This window comes from Mus caroli, unplaced genomic scaffold (assembly GCF_978045245.1).
Source record: "Mus caroli unplaced genomic scaffold, Mus_caroli_1 scaffold_10, whole genome shotgun sequence".
NCBI classification, from domain to species: domain Eukaryota; kingdom Metazoa; phylum Chordata; class Mammalia; order Rodentia; family Muridae; genus Mus; species Mus caroli.
The window spans coordinates 88,072,825-88,094,815 of NW_028227265.1; the positions used below are offsets into that span (position 1 = coordinate 88,072,825).

The 21,991-nt window shown below is 36.5% G+C and overlaps 1 protein-coding gene across 1 annotated transcript; it reads left to right on the top strand.

The window, feature by feature from the left end:
* The first annotated feature begins 5,953 nt into the window (after positions 1-5,953).
* On the top strand, positions 5,954-7,609 carry LOC110299581 (uncharacterized). The gene is given in 1 exon segment (XM_021169299.2): positions 5,954-7,609. A coding segment is annotated over 1 exon segment (1,656 nt).
* Positions 7,610-21,991: the final 14,382 nt, after the last annotated feature.

Sequence of the window (21,991 nt, forward strand, 5' to 3'; positions counted from 1 at the left end):
TTGACTTAACAAGTTGCATAAACATCCAAGCCTACAGATCACTCAATAATTATTTTCCTTCTCCTGCCCTGGTCTACACAATACATTTAAGAACATCTAATTCACTCTATGATATTTCTCTTTGGGGGTCTTTTGGGATAGCATTGGAAATGTAAATGAGGAAAATACCTAATAAAAATATTAAAAAAAAAAAAGAATTGACAATGGGACCTCATAAAACTACAAAGCTTCTGTAAGGCAAAGGACACTGTCAATAAGACAAAAAAGCAATCAACAGATTGAGGAAAGATCTTTACCAATCCTACATCTGATAGAGGGTTAATATCCAATATATACAAAGAACTCAAGAAGTTAGACTCCAGAGAACCAAATAACCCTATTAAAAAAAAAAATTGGTCACAGAGCTAAACAATTTTCAACTGAGGAATATTGAATGGTAGAGAAGCACCTAAAGAAATGTTCAACAACCTTAGTCATCAGGGAAATGCAAATCAAAACAACCCTAAGATTCCACCTCACACAAGGCAGAATGGCTAAGATCAAAAGCTCAGGTGACATCAGATTCTGTCAAGGATGTGGAGAAAGAGGAACACTCCTCCACTGCCGGTGGGAATGCTAGCTGGTACAACCACTCTGGTAATCAGTTTGATGGTTCCTCAGAAAATTGGATATAGTACTACCTGAAGACCCAGCTATACTTCTCCTGAGCATATACCCAGAAGATGCTCCAACATGTAATAAGGACACATGCTCCATTATGTTCTTTGCAGTCTTATTTATAATAGCCAGAGCTGCAAAGAACCCAGATGTCCTTCAGCAGAGGAATGGATACAGAGAATGTTGTACATTTACACAATGGAGTACTACTCAGCTATTAAAAGTGATGAATTCATGAAATTCTTAGGCAAATGGATAGTAATAGAGGTAACCCAAACACATACACACACTCACACACACAACACCCATGGTATACACTCACTGATAAGGGGTTATAAGCCACAAATCTGAGAATAACCAGGATACAATTCACAGATCAAATGAAGCTCAATAAGAAGGAAGACTAAAGTGTGGGTGCTTCCAGTCATTCTTAGGAGGAGAACAAAATACACACAGGAGAAAACATGGAGATAAACTATAGAGCAGAGACTAAAGGAAAGGCAACACAGAGTGTCCCACCTGGGCATTCACCCCATATATAGTTACCAAACCCAGACACTATTGTGGATGCCAAGAAGTGCATGCTGAAAGGAGCTTGATATGGCTGTCTCCTGAGAGGCCCTGCCAGAGCCTTAAAAATACAGAGGTGGATGCTTGCAGCCAACCATTGGACTGAGCATGAGGTCCCTAATAGAGGAGTTAGGGAGGAGATTGAAGGAGTTGAAGGTTTGCAACCCCGTAGGAAGAACAACAATATCAATCAACCAGACCCCCAGAACTCCCAGGAACTAAGTCATCAACAAAGAAATGCACATGGCCCCAGCTGCATATGTAACAGAGGATAACCATGTCATGCATCAATGGGAGGAGAGGTCCTTGGTCCTATGAAGGTTTGATAGATGGCCCAGTGTAGGAGAATCGAGGGTGGGGAGGTGGGAGTGAGTGGGGAGGTGGAGGAACACCCTCATAGAAGCAGGGGGGAGGGAGGATGTGATAGGGTGTTTCTGGGAGGGAGGGAAACAGGGAAAGGGGATAACATTTGAAATGTAAATAAAGCTAATATCCAATAAAAATAATAGATAGATAGATAGATAGATAGATAGATAGATAGATAGATAGATAAATGCTCTATTTTGACTTTTGCAATATATTATAAGATCTTGTCTTAGGCAACTACTTGTTAAATCAATAATTGTTTTAATAGTCAATAAACTTTCAAGGTGATAAATTAAATGAGAATTTTAAAATTGTTACAAGTGAAAGTTTGGTTGAAATATACGATGGAAAACATAAAAAGATACTCACCCCAAGAATAAAAAGTATTAGTTCTTCAATCTTGATTTCCAGGGCTCCAAACCATATGCCTGGTTGCTGATAATAAAAATTTTAGTGCACTTTAAAATTAGAAATGCCTCTCCAGGAGATTTTGTTACTATGAAATGGATCTATCATGAAATATTTCTGTAGTAAGAAGAACTGTTGAATTTTTCGATTGCCTTTAAACAAAACGGAAAGCATTTATACAGGAATTTACACAGACTTTGAAAATAGTATAACTAAAAGACCAGAAGGAGGAACTAATTGAATCAATTAGAGCTTTCTCTTTGAACTGTGACTGGAAGGTCAGCCCTTCACAAGGAGCATGGGATGCTAAATAAGCATGTAAGCCCAGGTTCATAGGGAAAGGGGAGAAGCAGGAGACAAAGTCAATGTCCTGGAGACCATGTTTCTTTTTCTAAGAACCCTTAAGAGCTTTGTGAGGCAGAGCGGGGGGATGATGATTCTTGATCAATTTTATAGACAGCCTTTGAGTACAATTTTGTACCCAAGACAAACTTATAATAGAAGGAGATCATCTTTGTGGCTATAGAATCAGACTGAAGTACAAAATAAAATAATTTCCTAACTCATAGGTTCAAATTTTAAATAAAGTGCTTACATCAAACCACTTAAGAGCATCATTGAGTTGACATTTGGTTCAATTATAGGTAGGCTCTTTAGGCCATACCTCCATTTGAGTCTTGCATTGAATTTCATCTTGACACAGTGAATTGTGCATCTCCTCCATGCATAAAACATATATTAATATAGTGTAGAGTGGTGATATTATGGCCTGAAAAATAAAATGATTCTCCTTAGAAGCTTGCAGGATAGACACAACTGTCTGAACAGCCCTATAATCCCAGGAATTCAGGAGGCTGAGGCAGGAGGACTAAGGTTCATGTTCTGCATAGGCTACTAAGTGAGTTCATGGCCAACATGGAAAGTTAATAACATCATTGTTCAGAAATAAAAGTAACAAGTATGTGATAGGTGTAGCTTATTGGTGAAATGTTTTCACAGCATGTATGAGGGACTATATTTAACCTTCAGCACTGTTAAAGCTGAATTTAAACTAAACTATAAACAGACAAAAAAAAAAAAAAAAGAAACCTAGAACGAGTTTTAACTATTTGATGCAAGAAAGGAGAGAGTTTAAAGTTGGTATATTTTAGCATCATGATGTTACCAACTAACAGGACAGTAAAACTGGTGTTTTATATAAAGGATTTTTTTATCCAAATTACATGATTTTTAAGTAACAGTTAAATCTTTAGAGTAAATTAATAACAAGGTAAATTAGTAGCAAGTTCTTCATGAGAGATTCTTCTCATTTCCATAGAGGGCAAATAACACAAAGAAATCCCAACGAAGTCAGTCAGTCTTCCACTAGCTGACTTTGGATGAAGATGTAGAACTCTCAGCTCCTCCTGCACCATACCTGCCTGGATGCTGCCATGCTCCCACCTTGATGGTAATGGACTGAACCTCTGAATCTGTAATCCAGCCCCAGAAACCTGGTCTCAGTCTGTTACCCTGGTAGATTAGCACTCACTGGTAGCCTCGACTGGCATTGAACTGCTGTAAATCTCCTGACTCTGCAATCTGAGTGCTGGGATTGGAGAATATGTGAATAATCTCGGAAAAGCCTCGAGACCACTGCACCCAGAGCTCAGCATTTAATCTAGCCCAGCTAATGAATGAGTTCCCAGGATACACCTATAACTATTTCCCCCAGGGTGGATGTGTCAGACACACATGCTTTTATATGGGTGCCACAGATCCACACTCAACTTTTCATGTTTGTACAATAAGCACTTAATCTTTCCAGCCCCTTAAATATGTTCTCTATGGTGGGTTCCTAACAGATCTCCATTGCCTAACAGCTACTAAATTCTAGTCACCCTAAGAATCCCCCTAGACATGGGTATCACTTGCACACTGCACTTTTGCCTATATTCTTCTAACAAGACATTAAGTCTTTTTCCTTTCTTTTCAATCTGTGTCTTGAACAATAAATATACTTGAACTGAAGTTATGGCAGGTTAGAGCTTAATCTTCAAGGGCCTTTTTTTTTTCTTTTTTTTTCTTTTTTTCTTCATATGATAAGACATCTCCAGAGTGTACATGGAGAAAAGAACATAACCCTGAAAAAGATTCGTTATTACAAACTTCTGTAACAGAAAAGAACACAACACAGAGAAATTAAAAGCATTTGGTCTGGCTCAGTTAAAGAGCTGGATGAAGGGCTCGGATGAATATTATATTCATGCACACAGGAAATTTTGGTGACTAACAAACAACAACAACAACAACAACAAAATAAGTTCTCTGTTAAGAATACTGAAAAATCAACATCAGGGTACTGTCAGATTCAGTGAGAGCTGCATAGGTGGAGAGCCATACATGAAAGAGGCCAAATAGATTTCTTTCTTTCTTTTTCTTTTTTCTTTCTTTTTTTATTTTGAATCTACTGAGCTGTAACTTTATTTTTCCCACATTTTCAATTAGATATTTTCTTCATTTACATTTCAAATGCTATCCCAAAAGTCCCGCATACCCCCCCACCTTGCACCCCAACCCACCCACTCCCACTTCTTGGCCCTGGCGTTCCCCTGTACTGGGGCATATAAAGTTTACTAGACCAAGGGGGCCTCTCTTCCCAGTGATGGCCAACTAGGCCATCTTCTGATACATATGTAGCTAGAGACACAAGCTCTGGGGGGTACTGGTTAGTTCATATTGTTGTTCCACCTATAGGGTTGCAGACCCCTTTAGCTCCTTGGGTACTTTCTCTAGCTTCTCCATTGGGAGCCCTGTGATTCATCCAATAGCTGACTGTGAGCATCCACTTCTTTGTTTGCCAGGTGTAATCTAATAGGCCTGCCTTTATATGTTACTTGACCTTTTTCCCTTACTGCTTTTAATATTCTGTCTTTATTTATTGCATATTTGGTTCTGATTATTATGTGTTGGGAGGAATTTCTTTTCTGGTCCAGTCTATTTGGAGTTCTGTAGGCTTCTTGTATATTCATGGGCATATCTTTCTTTAGGTTAGGGAATTTTTCTTCTGTAATTTTGCTGAAGATATTTGCTGGCCCTTTAAGTTGAAAATCTTCATTCTCATGTACTCCTAATATCTGTAGGTTTAGTCTCTCATTGGTTCTTAGATTTCCTGGATGTTTTGAGTTAGGATCTTTTTGCATTTTGCATTTTCTTCAATTGTTGTGTCCATGCTCTCTATGGAATCTTCTGCATCTGAGATTCTCTCTTCCATCTCTTGTATTCTGTTGCTGATGCTCACATCTATGATTCCTGATTTCTTTCCTAGGATTTCTATCTCCAGAGTTGTCTCCCTTTGCGTTTTCTTTATTGTTCCTACTTTCATTTTTAGATCTTGGATGGTTTTGTTCAATTCTGTCACGTGTTTGGTAATGTTTTCCTGTAATTCTTTAAGGGAATTTTGTGTTTCTTCTTTAAGGGCTTCTACTTATTTAGCAGTAAAACCACATTTTTCTGAGATCAAGATTGTGATGTATTCTCTTGGTTGTCCACTTGAAAATATCTGGAAAGAACAAATATCTACTCAAAGAGGAAACATCTTTGAGATATTGTCTGATTGAATTCTGTTAATGACTCCTAGCCAAGAATGTGAGGCTGGAATATACACACCCTTAATCCAGGACAACACACCCTTAATCCAGGACAACACACCTTTAATCCTGGACACGCCTTTCTGCTGGAGGCGGATATAAGGCCATGGGAGCAGGCAGGTTTACCCATTTTTCAGCTTGTCTTCTGCTGGTTCACACATCCATCCCTACACTGGCATTGGAGTCCAATGTTTCCAGTTTCTAGCTCATAGAGAAGACCAGCTGCGACGACCTGTCTTGGGTCTGCAAAACTACAAGTCTATTGAACTTTTCATCTTCAGTTGAGGAACTTGAAGAGTTCCCAGGCCTTCTGTGAAGTCTATATGGAGATGGCAGAAAACACAGGTGCTTCCAAGCCAGGACCCTGTAATACCCAGCCTTCCCCTGTGGAGTCCAGCCAGCTTGTCTCAGGTCAGAGCTCAGAGATTCTTACCTTGAAACAAACAGTGATGGCATCTGCATCCTGTAGCACACAGGAGACAACCTGTACTCAGAACTCAACAGCATACCCAGGAAAAGCCATTGGTTTCCATTTTGGAGAGCCATTTGAGAACACTTCTTTGAACCAGCAAGTTGTGTCTGCTGAGCAGAAAATATCTCCTGCAGGTCTTCACCATATGCAGCTCAACAGCACCCCCAAGACATGCCTTCCTCCCCAGAAGACAACAAGAGTTGACACCAGGGAGACTTTCTACAATGAAGACTACTGGATGAGGACACTGAACTCTGACAAGACTCTCTTGATCCAAAATACAGCCATGTGTGAGAATCAGAGGGTTACCTTTGATAATCATCAAATTGCTCTCTATGGAAGCCATGCAGGCCAGGACCCAAATGTGGGTCACGTCTTTGCTTCTGTACATGACCGGACCTCCTACTACAGTCAGATGACAACCAGGAATGGAGGGCATCTGACTCTCTATGGGAGTCAAATGACAGCACCCAGTTGTAGCCAGACCCTTCATCCCAATCAAATCATAACATCCTTTTCTGAACAGAATTATTTTGAGGATCAGCAGAGTAACCTAGCAGTTAATAATGGATTCTATGGAGATCAGGTGATATTGCCAAATGGATACCAGGCTTTCTATGAGCCTCAGATGAGAGCTAACTTTGACCAAACAAATGACCAAATGAAATCCTTCAGTGGTCAGAATGTCTGCAAAGGTCAGGAGAATCTCCTCAGTGGTGAGCGCTCCCTCTCTGGTTATCAGACATCAGGCTACAGATGTGACCAGGATTTGATTGTGAATCCCCAGGTGACAAGTCCAATTGGTGGCCAGCCTCTCTCTGACTTTCAGATACAAACCTCCAGTTTTGATACAACTTTTTCTGGGTCTAAGGGGACAAGATCCAGTGCAGAAGACAACCTGGCTTGCCCTTTGGAGACAAGTCCCAGATCTGAAGAGCCATTCTACTTGGGTCAGATGAGGACCTCTGTTGATCAAAATGTCTACCCAAGTCAGAATGGAACACCTAATATTAAAGAAAGCCTTGATCGTCAGGTGACTTCATTTAGTTTGCAAGCTCCACATGTGGGTGAATCCTCATATCCTTCACTTTCCCCTTTGATTCAAAAACAACCTCAGGAACACTCTTCAGCTTCCAGTTTAGTCCAGAGACGGCATCCAGAGATGAAGTTAGACTTCAAGACGCAGAGCCCTGTGTCGCAGAAGGACCCTAGTCCTTTGAAGCTCTACTTTTGTACTTATGAGGGTTGTACGAAAGTTTACAAAAGACCTTACCACCTCAAAGAACACCAGAAGAAACACACTGGTGTGAGGAAATACAAGTGTGATGAGCCTGGATGCACATGGTCGTTTTTCCGCCTATGTGATCTCAACAGACATAAAGAAAAGCACAGTGGTGAGAAGCCCTACGCTTGTCCCATGTGCTCCGCAAACTATTCCAGACTGGATTATCTCACAAAGCATCTAGAGAAGAAACATGCTTAAGCACAACCCACCACTGCAACCTGACTGTCCACAAACAATATCTTCCCTGAAAAAGCTTTATTGTTTCCTACCTACAGCTCTGTGAACAACAAATAGATTTTAATGCTGTTTATAGAGGACAAAACAAAGAAACAAATATTTAGAATAAGAAACTGTACCACGTGATCTCAGACCCCTTCTTTGGCATAGGGAAATCTTCTTAATATACCTTTTTAAATGAAAGTATAGCCACATTTCTATCACAAATTCTGGCTTATTGTAGTTTGGATTAAGCTTGTTTAGAAATATAAAAATTAAGACATTGCTGAAAGTATCATTCTACACTGAGTCAGGACCAACATCTCTCCCATTGTTATCTTTACCCTTGCATTTTGTTAACAGTTTTAGTTTTGTATGCCAGTTAATGCAATTTGACCATTGCATAAATTAGGACTGTGATTGATACAATGTGTTTGCAAAGACACATTCATTTATTTTTTTCTGGATTCATAATTGCTACATTTCTTAAAAGATATATCCTTCCTCCATCTTAACAGTATAAACTGAGATTTCTAAAATCCCTTTAGAATTTCTAGTTGATTAGAGGAATCATTATTAGGCACCTGTGACTTTTGACTTTGGTAATGAAAGGAAACCACAAACTGTGGGTTACTTATATGATAGAGAGCAGAGAAAACTTTGATTTTGTCATAAAATAGAGAAAAATGAAAAGAAACTGTTCCTTTGCTTTTTCAAGAGTGAGAATGAGGAAGAGCAATACGAAGTTGGAAGAGGGAGCCTGGTATGACTGACTGTAGCTTGTTGCTCCTTCCTCATCTACTGCCTTATTCAATGAGGAGAGGGAGCCCAATATGACTGTAGCTTGTTATTCTTCATCTATTGTTTTATTCTGTAACTTATTTTTCATTGTTGTTTAGTGATTAAATAAAGTCTTTAAAAAAAAAGAAATCCCAACAGAGAATTTATAACTGTGTAGTGCTCTACCATTTACAGAGTATTCATATCAGATACACACTATACACTCCATGTCTTGAAGATCTTTGTAGAATAGGTTAGGGGAGATTGTAAAAGCTAAAGGTGGTCGAAAACATCAAAGAAGCGTTCAAGACACAACAGTGGTCGAAAACATCAAAGAAGTGTTCAAGATACAACAGAACAGATGAACTATGAATTCATGGTGATGTAACAGTATGCACAAGACCAGCTCAAGCTCCAACCAGACAAAATTCCAACATGCAGACAGGAAAATGGACAAAAGATCCCACTGCTTGCTGAGGAACTATTGGCATGTAATAGCTACTAATACAGGGATAGTCAGTTTTCTGTAATGATGTGACCCTCAGAGGCTGACCATGCACCAGGGAGGCCGCACATCCAAGACTAGCTGGGCAAGGCAAACTGTATGCAATGGGAAATGAAACAGGTGGATAAGAGTTAATCTCAAAGTTTAATGAGAAGGGATGAGAAGAAGTAGGGTGGTAAGGGGGAATTTCAGGGGTGAATATATACAAAATGCATTGTATAACATACTCAATAAAATACTGCAAGATATAATACATTATTAAAATAATTAATTGAAATTGAAAATCAAGCACCAGGTAGGAATATCACAAGAACTATATGAATATGAAGGTAAAAATTCTAGAAAACTAAGTATTCTAAAACTAAGGGCAGCCTATAACCAGAAGTTTATATATATACAAAACTTCAACTATATTAAACAAATTCAAATCATTTAAAAATATTGAAAAGCTTAAATCTTCCTCATAATACTGAAAAATTTCAACAGAAAAAATAGATAAATTCTTTAACTTTGGGAAATAAAAGTAATATACAGCAAACCAACAGCCAATATAAAACTAAATGGAGAGGGAGTTGAAGTAGTCCCACTAAAACCAGGGACAAGACAAGGATGCCCACTCTCCCTGTATCTATTCAACATTTTTCTCTTTAATGAAATTATACATATGAAAATTCTTCTTTCATTATGGAATATTTCTTTAAGATGTTTTTCATCCCTTCATTGTCATATAGAACAGTCAAAATTAGGTAAAAAAAAAAACCTTGAATTATTTTTCTTAAAAGAGGGTTTAATCAATATAATTTCTAATTATAATTAATCAAATATCTTATGCTAACAACATTTGTCTTTTGAAGTACATTTACCACCTACTGTTACTGACAATATTTGAAGAGTTGAAGATTTTATTTCTTCCATGGAATTTAAAAGATACATTTTATAAAGAAGCAACACTTAATTCTCAGTATAAAGACTGACACAAGTAATCTTTTAGACATAGAGGTATCTGCATGATTTACTAAGCATTGTGAGTTTGGAGTACATTTATCAAATATATCTATGTTTTATATAAGTCCATGTGAATAATATATAGTTTAAATAATTGAAAAACTTGTATTGCAAATAAGGTTGGATATGATTAATATTTTAACCTATTTCCCTTTTGGTAGTATAATTACTGTTATTATTTTCAGCTACAAACATAATATATATTCCTGAGTTTTGATGACTATGAAACATAACTCTTGGGTATAAACTCTGTGTGAAAAGCATGAAATGAATAGTCTGTCAAACTCTCTTCTCATAATGAAAATTTCTTTTACAATACATCTATCATCTATTACCTGATGGGCACATAAAAGCCAAACTTTATAACATTGTTAAGCGTTATTTATATTAAACGTGTATCAAGTTCAGGTATCACAGAAAATGAGCAGGAGGCCACAAAGTACACACACACACACACACACACACACACACACACACACACACACACACACAGTTGTTTTATTGCACTTGTATATGAATTATTAATGTGGATATATATATATGTGAATAGTATAAATATATTAAACTTCTTTATAAAAACTAATGGTGTCTATTGGAAATCATGACTAGAACCTAGTGAGATGTCAATAAAAGGTACCCTAATTCAATCTAATCATTATTTGTACTTACTCGGTTATGACAATATGTTCTGGAGACCAATAAGAGAAATTCCTATTTAAATATCTGAAGAATATGCTGCTAGCCACTACAGCAAAATAAAATGTGATCACCTTTAAAATATATCCTAATATCTTTGTGTCCTCACCAGAAACCCTTATAGGATAATTAAATATACTGATTTGAATACTAACATGGAAAAATTAAATACATAAATCTCATGGATTTATAATTTATTTAGTTGTACCATGTATTTGCTCTCTGAATCTAGATGCAGCTTCAGATTTTACTATTATATTAATGACTTTATATCAGCTGAACATTGTGGTAAAGATTTTTTTAGAATCTGGTAGAAAATAGATTTAATTACAGCATTATGGAGGTAACTATGACATGTGAACATTCCATTCACTACTTATGTTTGTAAGATAAATAATGTAAACTATTTTAAACCACATTAGCTTGGAGTTTTGTTTTTTTTTAAGTCTTTTGAAGCTATTTTACAATCTAGCGTTGAAGCTATTAAGTTGTGCTCATTCTGATATTTAAAGGTTTATAACTACATCTTAGTAGTTATAAAATCTTAATTCTTCATCTGCTTTATTCACTTCTCTAAACTGAGTGTATAATCTACAGGGAAGAAGGACCAGCTAATGTAAGGCCAGAACACAGATTGTAATAATAACATATGAAGCTAACTTTCAGAATACACAAACATGTGAGTTTGTAATAAAGATGCATATTAACTATCATGTTCTATGTATTGGGAAAATATTAAGTGTTTAGAAACTACTTTCTACTCAACACAAATGTATAATTAATATGATGCCTGTACACATAAAATTTAGATGATTTATAATTATGGATGGTATTTATGATGGAAGAGAACAATTTTGACAAGAGGATGAAACTCTACTGTTGAGATCATAGGTCTTACATGGGAATGTGATTAGGTACTGGTCGGCTCCTCAAACTCACTGGCCAACATTCAGTTCCTTCACAATGAGCTGGTGTTCACCAGCTCTTGTCAGAGAGTACAAACTACTTTCAGTGTCCATTTTGTGTGAGGTGTCATCACTTTAGTGTCAATGAGATACTTCATTTGCATCTTTAGTATATGATACAATGCTCAGATTACAACTGGTATTATATGTGGCCGTTCACATCTAATAATTTATCTATCAGCAATGAGTGGAAGTCCTAAATTTGTTAAGATGGTGAGTGATTCAGTGTTTGAATCATTAGTAGAGACCTATAACTGTCTCTTTCACACACACATATTTATAACTAAATCTGTGTTATATATGTATAACATATAGATATATATGGTACACGTGTGTGTGTGTGTGTGTGTGTGTGTGTGTGTGTGTAAAATTTCAGTTGTTCAACTCATCCCTGTTGGTGAAAGCATGTCTATAATTTTGTGGTAAATTACATTCCCTTGGGATTCATGTGCACACTGATGTTGGAGAAGCATCACTGTATCTTGAGAGCATGGCAGTTTCCCTACTAGTCAATATGACAGAGGATTGTAATGAAGGGATGTTGCATTTAGAGAACTGAAATATATTAGCTCTAAAACCAGATGACTTTGGTTTGGTTTGGCCTCTATTTCTTTTTCATGTATATGTTTCATATGTGTTTTGTGTGTTTGTATATATATTTTATGTATGTATGTATGTATACATATGTGTGTGTGTGTGTGTGTGTCTGCATGCCTGTGCATATACTTGTGTACATGCATACAGAAGCCAGAGAGATACTTGGATATCTTCATCAATCACTCTCCTTTAATTTTCGAGAAACGTTCTCCTTCACTGAACCAGAACTGAGCAACTAGCTAGGTTAGCATGTCAGTGAACTCTAAGGATCAATGTACCCCCACTTCCTCAGCGCCCGAGTTTCAGATGTGTGCAATGCTTATTATCTGGGTCCCAGGGATATGGAATCAGAGTCTTATATATGCATGTCAGGCACTTTACAGATTGAGTCAGCTTTCTTGTGTACTTATGCTGTTTACAAATGAGCATTAAACTCTAGAGCAAGTTACTTAACCTTGTTAACCTTCATTTTATCACATCCAAACTTGAAACAAGTTGCAATTGTGGAATCCTCTATACTGTATTAGGTATAAAGTGAGATAGCACACATGAAATGTGTTTTATACAAAGTATACATTATATTTAATTATTATATGCATAATATATATAAAATATACATACTCAAGACATTCCCTCTCCATTACCTTATAATCAATGCAATCTGCACTGAAAATCTGTAAATACATTCTCTGCCTTGGAGAAGATCAGCCATGTTTGCAAACCAAGAAAGTTGTGCCTTAGATAATAGCTGGCAATGTAAGGGAGGATAAAATAGAAAGTTGATTTTAAAAAAAAAATAAAATTTTAGCTTGGCCCTAGGAAGTAACCTCAAAAATTAATCTCAATTTCATTATTTGCTTAACTTGAAAATTTTAACCAGAAACAAGGCACTGATTATGATATTAAGGACAAAGAGAACACTGATAACATAGAATAAAATCATATCACCACTCTAGAAAACTAAATAGTTTACTGTCTCCTGACCATCCTCTAGACTAAGGGTATATTAAACATCTGTAGCTGTTTATGTGAATAGAATGGGCAAAGGATATATTTTTTTTAAATCCACGAATCATTTGAGAAAGAAAAAGATAAAGGAGAAGTAATCCTGCTTTCTAGATCTCCTTTATGGTCCACTGAGCCTTGGGAGTAGCTTAACACATAACATCTGATGTTGAGCAGAAGACATTGACAGTGGCTTATTAGTCACACATGCTCATAGCCCTGGGGAGGATGACACAGCACATTACCCAGGCCAGTAAGGGAGTTTCGCTTGGGAACAGATTGAACATGCAGACAACGTGGGAGTAGGACTTGTAGCAGCCAGAAGGTGAAGCCAACCTGACTCTCTACTGGGAGGATGTACTCTAATAAATTTTTTTTTTAATGGCAGTCTGACACGAAGTGAGAGTTGTGTGAGATGAGACAGGTAGGAGCATCTGTCAGGAGACAACTGCCATTTCAGAACTCAGAATACTGTGGAGTTCCTTGATACCTTAACCTCCAATGGCTACTTTAGTTGCTGACTGATGTCTTAACAGGCTCAGAAATAAGGGGTTCTGAGACTTCAAACTAAGTGTTTTAAACATAAGAAGAATCAGAAAAGCCAGAAGCAAGAGAAATGAGGTTTGAAAACCCATGCCAAAAGCAGCAAAGAAAATGTGAGACCTTGCTGGTGATGCTGATTATCAGGACCCAACACATAGGGGCTGTTGAGTATGAATGGAGGCTCTTAGGCTCAAAGTTGGCTAAGCTCTACTTTCAGATTGTACCAGCATGCGGCTGGTAATAGGCAAGCTGCTGGCATAGAGCACATGTCTAAGGAGTGGCTGTTTCATATCAGGGAAAGATACACGAAATTTGTAGACAAAATAGGAAGTTAAAATATTTGTAGAGATAGAAGAATACAAGAAAAAGGAAACACTCTTTCCCTATATTCCCATTAAATAACAAGAAAAGACAAACAGGAAGACAAATTTTCATTGATCTCCATGACTGCTAGGTTTTAAAATCATGGGAAGATGCCATGTCTTTGTAGGGCAGAGTGTAGTTCCTAATGGTAACTGAAGTCATAGTTAGAGAAGGCCAAGGTTGGCATCAATATGGAATAATTACACTTCTGCTTTAACTGGTAAGAAATGAGTTTATACAGAAAATTACCCTTTCATGCAAATTACTGAACACAAGGCTCAATTTTGTGGCTGATACCTGGTGAAATGAATATATGAATAAGCATAAAAGAACAAATGGAACAAAATAGGGAAATACCGTAAAATTGTCCATATGAAATATTGTCTTTCAAAATCTGTTACTTTGTCTCTTTAATCAAAGACTATGACGAATGTAATTTGCAGGTAGGGAATTGAGGTTCTCGTGTTGTATTGTGTTTTAGATTTCTCAAAATTAAAGATAAATGGGGTTGTTTGAGAAAGACATGTAAAAGAACTCCAAAGGGCATATAAAGTTATTGCAGCTAAGTTTCAAGATAGCTCACTAGTTTTTGTTACCAGACAAAGTCGAACCAATCCTTAATCTGAAGATTACACAGCATGCCTCAGTGAGTATTTAGAATTTACTTTCTACTAATATTGGAGACAGAGGAGTCTCTCACACATTGCATGTTGTATTTGGAGCATCAAAAATTCATTAAAATTCTACCACAGTTCTTCAAAATTCAAAATATAATCCCTATATTTTGAAACAAGTTGAGGAAGGATATAACTATAGTGGTTTTAAAATACTCCATTGGAAGACCGAAGAAAGAAAACAGGAGGAACACTTGATGTCCACAATGATTTTTTTTAAATAAGACAACAAAAATACAAGCAACACATGCAGAAACTTGACAAATGTTGTAACACTATGCTTACAAAAGAAACTAATTAGTAAAGTAAGAAAAAAAATTAAAAGGTAACCATCTGACACTAAATTAATCTTCTAAAAAGGGATTAAATAACCTGTGGAAGAGACTCAAAATACTCAATTATGAAAATAAAATCTGGTTTTAAAATGAGCAATTATGTGATTAAACATTTCTCAAAAGGATATGCACAAGTTAATATTGGGAGCACACACTGTGATCCTGGTAAATGAGTGAGTGAGACAGGAGAATTACTACAAATTCTTGTCAGTCCTAGGCTAAGTAGCAAGTATCAGAGACCATGAAACCCTGGGTTTCAAAATCAGAAGAAAATACACAAATTGTAAACAAGTATAAAACAGAGTGAGCTCAACTTCATTAATCATTAAGGTAATACTGATCAATGCCACCATGATCTACCACTTCCTGTTCCCCTAGGTAGGATGTCTATGATCAATCAATCAATAAATAAAAATGCTGGTGACTATGTGGGAAGTAGAACTGCTTGTGGAAATGTAAATTAGTACAGATAGATGTTACTTTAAGCAGCCTGTGAATTTCTTAGTGAACTAAAAATAGAACTTATTGTATGATCTAATTATTCTACTAGTACTTACATGAAGAAAATAAAATCAGTATATCAAAGAGAAACCTACATTCCTGTTTACTGCAGAACCATTCACAATATCCAAGATAAAAATCAAGAGGCATCTTGTGGGTGAGGAGAGGTGATGTGTGGAATGTTATTCACCCAGAAAGAAATTAATCCTGTCATGTCTGCCAATATGGACAAAACTGGAAGATATTACACTGGGCAAAATAAGCTGAGGATAGAGAAAACTAGCACGTGTTCGTACTCATTTGAAAAAACTAAAAGATTTAATGTAGAAATAGACAAGAGTCAACTCTAGAAACTAGTCAAGGTGTGAAAGAGATTAATTTGTCTGAAAAATGGGAACCAAAATAGACTTAGCTAAGCAGAATATGTTTAATTGGTTCTACAGAGCAGTGGGGTGACTGGGGTAGAAGAGCTCAAGACTACAAACACTAAGCAATGAACGATAAAGAGATGAGAACACTAATTACTCTTATCTGACTATCAAGGCTAAAAACCCTGGGAAATGATCCTAATAAAGTAGGAAACACTAATTACCTTGATCTGATCATCAAGGCTACAAACACTGAAAACAGATAACCATGGAGGAGATAGAAATACTAATTAGATTTATCTGATCACCATTACTCTGCATATGCACCAAACATTTGCCCTCGAGTTCATAAATATGTACAAGTTTAAAGTAATTACTTTTTTCCATGGGGAACAAATAAAATTACCACATGACTCAGTAACTATAACCCTTGGTACATAATCGGATGAACTGAAAATAGATAAATGAATACTATACAAATTTTCATGTTGCTATTATTAGTAACAACCAAACGCTAAAAACAATCCAAATATCTATCCACAAATGAATGGGCAAAGAAACGTAGGATATCTGCAGAATGGACTATTATTAAAACATTAAATAGAAGGAATTATTGATCAATGTTTCGATTTTATGGAAATTTAAAAGAATGGAATAAGGAAAGTAGCAAGACATAAAAGGCCACTTACTATATGATTCATTTTATGTGAAATATCTAGGACAGTAAACTTAATAGAGACTGAAATTAAATCAGTGGCTCCTAAAACATGAGAGAAATGAGAACAAGAGTAGGATTGTGTAATGGTATCCTTAGGTGACTTCAAAAGTTTAGTGAGGGCTTAGAGATGAAGTCGTGGAAAAGCATTAGTCGTTATAGTATGAAAACTTCAGTTCAGATCTCCAGGGCCCGTGTAAAAGGCCAGAAAGGCCTTTACAACATTTATCCCAGTGCTGTGGAGAAAGAGCACACACACACACACACACACACACACACACACACACACACACACACACTCAGAGAGAGAGTTAAAAATAGAGTATATCTTCCCTTCCTGTTTAGATTCTTCTTTGAGTCTGCAGAGTGTATCATGGATAACCTGTATTTTATAGCTAATATAGACTTATAAGTGAACACATACCATGCATGTCCTTTCATGTCTGGATTGCCTTACTCAGGTTGATATTCTCAAGTTCCATCCATTTGCCTGCAAAATTCATGATGTCGTTAATCCAAGACAGGATTTCTCTGTATAGCCCTGGCTGTCCTGGAACTCACTTTGTAGACTTTAAACTCAGAAATCCACCTGCCTATGCCTCCCAAGTGCTGGGATTAAAGGCGTGTGCCACCACCATCTGGCCATGATGTCGTTACTTTTAATCCTGAATAGTATCCCATTGTGTGGATGTACTACATTTTCTTCATATGTTCTGCAGTTGAAGGACATGTGGGTTGTTTCCAGTTTCTGGCGATTACAAATAAAGCTGCTATGAGCATGGTCTAACAACTGTCCCTGTGGTAGAGTAAGGCACCTTTGAGTATAATCCAAGGAATAGTCTAGCTTGCTATTAAGATAGAGCTATTTCCATTTTCGTGGAAACCACCAAATTGATTTCCAAAGTGATTTTTACAAAAGAAAAGGCCTGCCCTTTAGTGAACATAACTGGTAGCAAGTATAAGGAGAGATGGATTTCATTACTACTTGAAACTTTCTGTTAATAATAGCATTGGGTAATATGCCCGAATTTCAGTATAAAAAGCATCTTATAATAACTAACTAATATTAACTGTGTATGAGAACACATTAAAACATATCTCAGATGAAGCAAACTACAGAAGAAATAAGCCACACAGAGTGCTCACATGTTCTTAAGAAATATAGGAAATGAGCAAACAAGCTTTAAATGGGATTTTGTTTATCATTTTCACATTGTATTGTTCCTTTATTTATCAAAGATTTGGGGTGATTCTTTTGTTGTTTCAAAAAGAGGCAAATTTACTGTCTTTATGTTTATCTTGTTTCATCCCACATCCTCAGCTGGGAGGGAATTAACAGTAAAGTAATGCACTTCACAGCAATTAATATCTACTATACTCTGAAGAACGGTGATCCTTGTCCTCAAATACAGATATTGAAATCTTAACTCCCAAAGTGATAATACTCAGAGAGAAGATCAGCGTGTATATGTGTGTGTGGGTGAGGTGAGGGGTATAAGTTCCTGAGCCCTCACTCCTAAAGAGAATCATCACTCAAAGCAAGAATCAGGAAGCCATTGTGCCTTCAGCTATTTGTAGACAGGTCCACAGGCATTAACCACAAGACATCAAATGTGGCAAGGCTTTGGTCTTAGACTCTGAGTTGAGAATATATGGCATTTAGAACCCACAGAGTTGACTAGTAACCCAAATGGACAAAGCTAGTGTCCACTTTCATACTAATACCTGTTCATTTAAAAGATGGTAATATTTTTCTGTTATGAAAAGTCTCAAACAGTATTGACATTTGGTAAATTGCCAAGAGACATTATACTCATAGGATTATAGAAGTTCAGAAATTAAAAGCGTGAGCCACCGCCAACTGGCTGATTAACTTTTCATGCAATGTATTCTGCTCATATTCTTTTTCCTTTCCAACTTCCTTCAGGTCCTCTCCACCTCACTACCTACTTCATGTTCTTTCTCTCTTTCTCTCAAAAAGAAACAATTCCCCACCCCTAAAATACAAATATTAAAATGTCTTCTTTGATTTGGTATTTTTGTACATATAGTTTTTACTTAACTTTCTCTCTCCAAACTTAAAATTCTGATTTAAATTCTGCACTTTGAGTAAAAGCTGGTGATAGTTTCACAAGATTATTTGTATACATGTAGTAACAAGGTAAGATCTTGCTGGGCAGATATTCTGGATCACATAAAGTCTATAACACCTAAACCTTTACCACATATTTTCAATATAAGTACAGAAATTACACAACAAAGTAATTTATTGATTTTGACCTCTCATTAGCTCACCTCAAATGAAACTGAGGAAGTCAGAAAAATTATCTTTCTGTTATATGAGGATATAGTTTTGCCTGTCCTGTCAAATGGGCTTGGTAGGATAACATGTGAGATGAATCTCATGCACAATGTAGCTACAATTAAATATTAATAATATTTAATAATATAATTATTAATATGGTAGCTACAATTAAAAATTAATAAAGAAGACAATAATTTTATTGTTTTCTGCTTAAACTAATATCAACAGCATTAATTCTCCTTCATAACCTGTCCACAAAATCATTTTGAAGAACTATGTCAATATTTTTCCCAGTGTCTTTGAAGCACATTTGTATTCTGTATTGACAGAACATTGTTTTTGTTGTCGTCATGGTTTTGTTTTCTGAAACAGGTTCTCTCTACACAGCCCCAGCTGCCCAGCAACTCAGTGCATAAACCAGGCTGGGCCTTGAATTCACAAGGAAGTACCTACCTCTGCCTCCCAAGAGCTGGGATTAAATTCATGAATAACCACACTAGAAACAATATTTGCAGAAAACCTTAATTTGGAGGAATCTCATCTCAATTGTCCACATGTAGCTATCGCTTATAACTAAAATGTGAATAAAATGAAAGTCAAAGGCAAAATGATAAAAAAGAGAACAGTTTATTTGTAATATTGACTATGCTTCTAATGTTCACATCCCTAAAGATATGTTTGACATGTCTCCATAGCCTAGATCTAATATGTCAAAACATGTTTTCTTAAGTGATTCCAAAAATGGTGCTTAGAACCAAAGGCTGGAAGGAAGAGACTTGAGTCACATTAAAGGGTAACGTATAGTAAATGTCTGAGGCTCAGGCTATTACTGACTTTCCTTAAGTCAGCCTCTAGTCCCTGTTTTTTAACCTTTAAATTTTACTTCATTTTTCTTTTCCATTGTAAAAGGAGGTTTTCTTAGGCTCACTCAACTGTTTATTCCTTTTATTGATTTTTTTGGAACATTTATTTTGAATTCCCTAATCTTTCCCTAGCCATTTAAACCATTAGATATTAACATGGTGATACTTTATAGACATAAAATCAAATTATACTATTCTGAGAATACCAACTAAACAGAAAGGTTTTCTGTTTTATTAGTAGCATGTTCTTGACATACCACGAGTCTGTGGGTGTACACGTGCAATTTTATTTGTGCTCATATACATAGATGGGAATTCTAAAACTTGTGTCCATGAAGGTTTCAAGAGTGGCCAAATTCCCATTTTTTTTTAACGCAAGGATTATTAAGTTTCCTCTTGATATAGTTATATAAGGTAATTGATGTTTAGTATGAAAGAACTCATTATAAAACACTGTGGTAGTCTAATGAGATAATTTTTTGAAAGAATAACTTCTTGACAGTTTGTAAGTGCTGACAACACTAAGAACTTAGATCAGCATGTACTCTCACATGGAGAATATGATTTAAGCTAGATAAACACTTTAAGAAAAAACTGTTGTATAATTTTTAAAAAAATAATAAATCAATTTTTTCTCAAAGATTAAATTATTCTTCTTTTCTATTATAAGTAAGCATAACAAGTAGGCTTTCTAGTTCAAAATGGTTAAGACAGAATCAGGCATATATATATATATATATATATATATATATATATATATATATATATAGGCTTTTTACAGGTATAGTCAAACATATTTGGATATCTGTCACATAGCTCTTTCTTGTTGATTCTGGTGACATCTGGGTCCCTTAGTTAATTCCAGAAATTCAAAACCCTCTCTAAAATCTCTTAATCTACACATGAAATCGTTTAAGGTCATTCCATACTCTGAGCGTTGTCAACAAACACAGAGATTATCAGTGTAGAAAATGGATTTGTAGCCACTGAGTCTGAGACTGGGAGACAGATGAGACAATTTTGGATGGGGTCAGCCAAAGAGAGATTAAAGAATGCTACCCACAAAGCAGCAGTCCTGAAAGTAGTAAAGTCTTGGATGCAACACAGGGAAAGATTTGGTGTTAACGTTTCCCAGCAAAACCCTTTGCAGTGATGAGATTTGTCTCTAGATCTCCTGATGAGAAGCTTGTCTGCTGATATAGTGAGTTTCCCAAAAGACACTCAGTGGTTGAGATTATGGTTTATTTTTTCCTGCTTTCCCTTTTTTAAATGATAATACATTTTTTCTACCCTTGTCCAGGGAAGTAGGAAGGCTAATTATAGATCTTCAACTCATCCTCCTCGCCTCCAAATTCTGCAGTATCACCCCCAGTTTAGTAGGAGACAACATGCTGTGTCATCCTTGCCCCCCATACCTCCACCAGATCACAAAGATCATACCTTCCAAACTTCCTACCCACAATCCTCCAAGTCCAGAAGACATTCCCTGGCAACCAAGTAAGCCTTCCAAAGAAGCATGGAGGCTAGCTAAGCAGGGAGACTGGCTTCAGATCTTAACGCTTGCTTCTCTCCTTCATATCTAATCCTGTCTCATCCCCGACTACTTATTGTGACCTCTCCTCATTCTCTGACCCCATTACCCAGGAGAGTAAGCAGATCAGAGTAAAATACTCCACTTCCTTCCCAACTGTAGACTCCCAGAACTACTACCTCCTAGCCCATCCCCATTCCCAGTGTTAGCCCCCAATACCCATTAGCACATTTTACTGGATACCCCAGTAGCAATACCTAGCAGGATCCTATCATTTCCCGCCAAGTAACACATAGCCTCACCTTCCTACAAACTAGAGTCAGTAACAGAAATCAAAGAAAAAGGATAAACTCAACCAAGAAAACACTAGGTATCACCACCCTAGATGCCTGTGTAAAAACAAAATCAATAATAACAGGACATTATTTCTCTACTAGAGCACAGCAAGCTTACCACAGTAGGCCCTGAGAATTACAACACAGCTGAAGAACAAGACACAGACCTTTAAATACCTTTTATGGATATGGTAGATATCCTTAAGTAGGAAGTAAGTGAGTCCCTTAAATAATTCTATGAATACGCAAATAATGGAAGGAAGGAATAAAGCAGGTCAAAGGCCTGAAGGTGGAAATAGAAT